Source organism: Argentina silus (assembly GCF_951799395.1).
Source record: "Argentina silus genome assembly, chromosome: 21".
NCBI classification, from domain to species: domain Eukaryota; kingdom Metazoa; phylum Chordata; class Actinopteri; order Argentiniformes; family Argentinidae; genus Argentina; species Argentina silus.
In genome coordinates this window covers 7,653,231-7,658,230 of record NC_139675.1, presented here as the reverse complement: position 1 = coordinate 7,658,230, position 5,000 = coordinate 7,653,231, and the positions used below count along the sequence as shown (strand labels likewise).

The following is a 5,000-nucleotide window of genomic DNA, read 5'->3' as shown; positions in this document are numbered from 1 at the left end:
GGGCTATATGATACCAATAAATGCCCCAATGCACCTTGTTGTTTTGCATTGGGAAGACATGTATTGTTTTGCATCGGGTAGAAGTCGTCTTGGGCATTGAACTTATCCACCTCCTTAAAAATAACTAAGTAGTTTCATGAATGTGGATTAATCCTAGTCTGGATTTAATCACCTCGTCAATTCAACATCTCCCTAGAAGATGTTTCTTAGTCCAGGATAACGCTTAATCTGTGTCTGGGAAACCAGCCAAAGGTGAAAAATAAGAAGCAAAAACTGGGGCATTGGGGTAGTGTTGAACAACTTCATCGATCTCCTCTCTACTTTTCCTTCATGACCTTTGACCTCTGTGTGTTGCAGTCCATCGACCCGGGTCAGCAGTTCACCTGGGAGCACTCCAACCTGGAGGTCAACAAGCCAAAGAACCGCTACGCTAACGTCATCGCCTACGACCACTCCAGAGTCATGCTCTCCAGCATCGAGGGTAAGGCCGTTTCCTTTACTTCATTATTTTCTGTTTTTCTTTCTTTGCTTTCTTTCTTTCTTTCTTTCTTTCTTTCTTTCTTTCTTTCTTTAGTTGTACTATTTTTGCCTAGCACCTGTTCAGGACGTGGTCTTGGGATGTTCATATTTACCTCACTGCTTCATAAGGCAGTTTCCTCACCTCCAATGATGAGACGCATTAGCGATGAGCATTCTGGCACAAAATGGCCACTGTGTATCAAAGGTGGGTCATGTCGGTCCGTAGTACGGTATTTGATTGTGGGTGTCTGTCTCCTCCGACACTACAAGGTGCTTTGTGATCTTAATACAATTAAAAAAAACAAATACAACAAAAAACAGTGCATGATATTGTCATGTCAAGAAAAATCATTATAGTGATGCTCTTCGATTTGAAGAGTCAGCTTGACAGTTAACTTGGTTATGGACACAGTCAAAAGTGGAAAGACAAAACAGTGTCTGTGTCTCCTAGAACCCACTCACATACCTCAGAAAGTCCCGAGGCTGAGTCTTTGGCAGCTCCAGAGCAGAGAGGGGGAGGCAGTGGGAGGCCAAGCCCAAACAGATGAGCCTTATCTGGGCAGAGCATGTGTGAGCAGCCCCTCCACTCCTCCACCCCCGTTGCTGTCCTGAAGCTCTGGCTGACTGTCTGTCTTTCTGTCAGCTCAGGGAATCCACACACACTCACACTCTCACACGCACGCTCACGCACACACACACAGGCACGCTAGCACACTCACATGCACACAGACACACACACTGTCTACTCTCTCTCTCTCTCTCTCTCCTCTTTCTGTCTTTCACCCTCTCTCTATCTCTCTCATACACACACACACACACACACACACACACACACACACACACACACACACACACACACTCACTCACTCACACACACACACAAATACACACTGCCAAGCCTTCAGAGCCAGCTAGCAAGCTCCATTTTATCTTCCAACTGCACAGCCCCTGCTTTTAAGTTACAGTGCATCAAAGCTTAGTCAAAGCTGTCTGTTAAAGAGCGTGGTTGATAAACATGCGTTTAAAGTATACACACACACACACACACACACACACACACACAGGCACGCATGCACATGAGCTCACGTGTGCACACACACACACACACACACACAGTGACAGACACACACACACACATGCACGTGTGCACACACACACACAGAGACACACACACGTAGCGACAGATACACACACACACACACACTTGGTTAAAGGCTGTGGTTGATAAACATATGCTTAAAGTACTTCTACCTTATGTTCCTGGCACTTTAAACAAGACGTACTGTAAGAAGAAGCCTGCCCTGTCATTTCTAACTAGCCCACAGTGAATGAAAGAGAACAGATGTTATCGTACTGTGGGGTTAGATAGAGGTGAATTACTCAGGCCATCAGTAATGGCCGCTGACGTAGGAGAAATCTGCTCTGAAAAGAGTTTGTAGAAATGATGTTGAAAGGGTTGATTGTTGTTGGTTTTTATGTACAGTAATGTACATTGTCCTCAGAAGAAGAAGAGTCAAGGGTGGTGTGTGTGTGGGGGGTGGGGGATGGGGGATGTGCGTGTGTGCGTGTGTGTGTGTGTGTGTGTGTGTGTGTGTGTGTGTGTGTGTGTGTGTGTGTGTGTGTGTGTGTGTGTGTGTGTGTGTGTGTGTGTGTGTGTGTGTGTGTGTGTGTGTGTGTGTGTGTGTGTGTGCGTGCGTGCGTGCGTGCGTGCGTGCGTGCATGAGAGAGAGCTGTGACTCAGTGATTTTTAGGATTATGGTATTAGACGCAGATGAGCGGGATCGATCTTAGCAGGACTGACACACTCACACACACACACACACACACACACACACACAAATAATCCCCTCCAGGACAGGCAGAGAGCTGAGTCTTTCACCACACAGAGATGACTAGAGTATATGATCTTCTTAGTGTGTATTACTGTATTCAGGGTTCTTCCCAAACAATGCAGGAGGGGCGCTGCTCCACTATGTAAACGTTTCAGAACACACACACACACACACACACACACACACACACACACACACACCTCTCTCTCTCTCTCTCACACACACACACACGCACACACACAAACACACCCTTATTTCCTGGGGAGAACCCAGGTATATGTATATCAACACATCACAGTGCACGGGTACCTCCCAAAACGTTGTGTTGTGTTGTGTCCCACCTGGGTTGTACAGTTCTCTCGCAACTCGTCAACAGACAAAATCATGTTTGAGACACTGACCCTAACCCAAAACCTTCCAGCCACAATTTTGGAAAACACTGCCTTATCTCATGTCTCTCTCTCACCCCCCCCACCCCCCCCCTCTGTCCCCCCGTCCCCCTATCCCCCTCCACCCAGGTATACCAGGCAGTGACTACGTCAACGCTAACTACATCGATGGCTACCGGCGTCAGAATGCGTACATTGCCACACAGGGCTCCCTGCCCGAGACCTTCTGTGACTTCTGGCGTCTGGTCTGGGAGCAGCACACGGCCAACATCATCATGATGACCAAGCTGGAGGAGAAGTCGCGGGTAAGGACCCTGGGAAATGTAGTTCCTTCTATCAGTGGGACCTTTGTGGTGGAGTGAAGGTTAACTCATTTAGCCGAGGGTGACTTTATTCACCAAAAATGCATCAATAGTGACGCTTCATTCATCAAAGTATTGTTGCTAGGTAAATACGACATAAAACACTTGGGACTCTAGGTGGTGAGTGTTCCGGAATTCTTTGGCAGTGTTAAAGGTGCATTCCAGAGGTTTTTATGTTGATACTATAATTATGAATCTTGAGTGTAGGCTTGTGTTCAGAGTGTGGAGGGTTATCTTAACTTTAGGAGGAGGATTTTCATGGTTTGTACAGGACTTGGTGGTTTATACAGTAGGCCTATGATGAGTTTGTCATTAATCCGCTCAGTAAAATACAAAATCTGTAGTTTTAGGGTATTATAGTGTACCAAATTAAGAACACTCCAAAGCTTTTCTTTTGTGGGCAAGGAGAGGTGTGCTCATTTATGTCCCTTGCTAGAGATGCTAGAGTTTACTCTGAAATGATTACAGCAACTTTTAAAGGTCCAGCCTGTAGCTTTGTGTGTTGCTGCCCCCGCTGGCCACAATGAAAATGTGAAAAACGTGCACATGCTACGTTATCTAATAACGGCAAACATGCAAATCCTTGTAAACAAACCAAACGTCAAATAGGCACGTAAAGGCCAGTGTCCTACCCGACACATTTAAAAAATGCTTCGTTTGACGTTTTTCACTCTTCACTGAAAACGTTCTTCATCGTGTGATCCCATTCCTTGACGGCAACCGATTTATCATAGCCATTTACCACTATTGGAATGCTAAAAATCTACATACTGGACTTTTAAGTACATGAGTTGTTTGGGGTAAGGGTCATGAATAAGCACTAATATGCTATGTTTACTAACTTACTAACTGTCAATGTACTGTAGTTAGAATGTACTGGTTCCCTGTCCTCCTGTTACTAACTGTGTTGAAGCTGTGTCTCTTTGACAACTCTCCAACTGTCTTTGTTTGACCCTCAGATGCCCTCTTATTTCTTCTCGAAGGCAAGACCTCTCTCTCTCTCTCTCTCTCGCTCTCTCTCTCTCTCTCTCTCCTCCCCCCATTGCTCCCTCCCTATCTCTCTCTCTCTCTTTCTCTCTCTCTCTCTCAACACTCCCTACCTCCCTCCCTCCTTCTCTCTCCCTCTCTCCCCCCCATTGTTCCCTCCCCCTCTCCCTCTCTCCCCCCTCTCTCTCTCTCTCTCCCTCGCTCTCCGCAACGCAACCTCTCTGCAACCTCACATGTTTTTTCTGCTCATTCCTTTTTTCTTCCCACCCCTCTCTTCTCTCTGTTTGAGAAAGAAAAACTGCAAAGTCACTCATAATGCTGAAGTTCAATCGGGACTTCTACCACGAAGCACTTTCACTCCAGTCTGGAATAGTTTGGGAGTTTACCACACTTTACCTCAGTTGAGCACACTTTACCGCAGCAGTAGGTCACAAGGGCACTTTAGGTTTACTACATGCATGACACCGCCTCTACCTCTCTGTCTTCTGTCTCCAGACACACCAAACACATGAGCATGAAACACCACTCAACCATACACTCACTCACTTACTTACTCACTCACTTACTTACTACTTACTTATTACTTACTTATTACTTACTTATTACTTACTTAAACGTCCCGAGTGGGAGATAAGGCTTCATAGTGATACACTCTATACAGTAGATACTCTATACAGTAGATACTCGATACAGTAGATACTCTATACAGTAGATACTCGATACAGTAGATACTCGATACAGTAGATACTCTATACAGTAGATACTCTATACAGTAGATAGGTTTAAACATATTATCTATATACAGCAGTGGAGGCTGATGGAGGCAAAAATCAGGGGGTAGAGGGCAGGTTCATTGTAATGCATGGACTAGAATGAGAAATGGTACGTTCCATTCATTACAATGAGCACGT

The 5,000-nt window shown here is 45.5% G+C and overlaps 1 protein-coding gene across 1 annotated transcript in view; it reads left to right on the top strand.

The window, feature by feature from the left end:
- Nucleotides 1-5,000, top strand: part of ptprdb (protein tyrosine phosphatase receptor type Db) — a gene marked incomplete at both ends in the record, with an annotated part of 53,751 nt that overhangs the window by 40,156 nt on the left and 8,595 nt on the right. Inside the window, 2 exons of the mRNA XM_083693362.1 lie at nucleotides 358-481; nucleotides 2,870-3,045. Of these exons, the coding sequence (XP_083549488.1) occupies nucleotides 358-481; nucleotides 2,870-3,045 (300 nt within the window). The remainder of the gene's footprint in view (nucleotides 1-357; nucleotides 482-2,869; nucleotides 3,046-5,000) is intronic.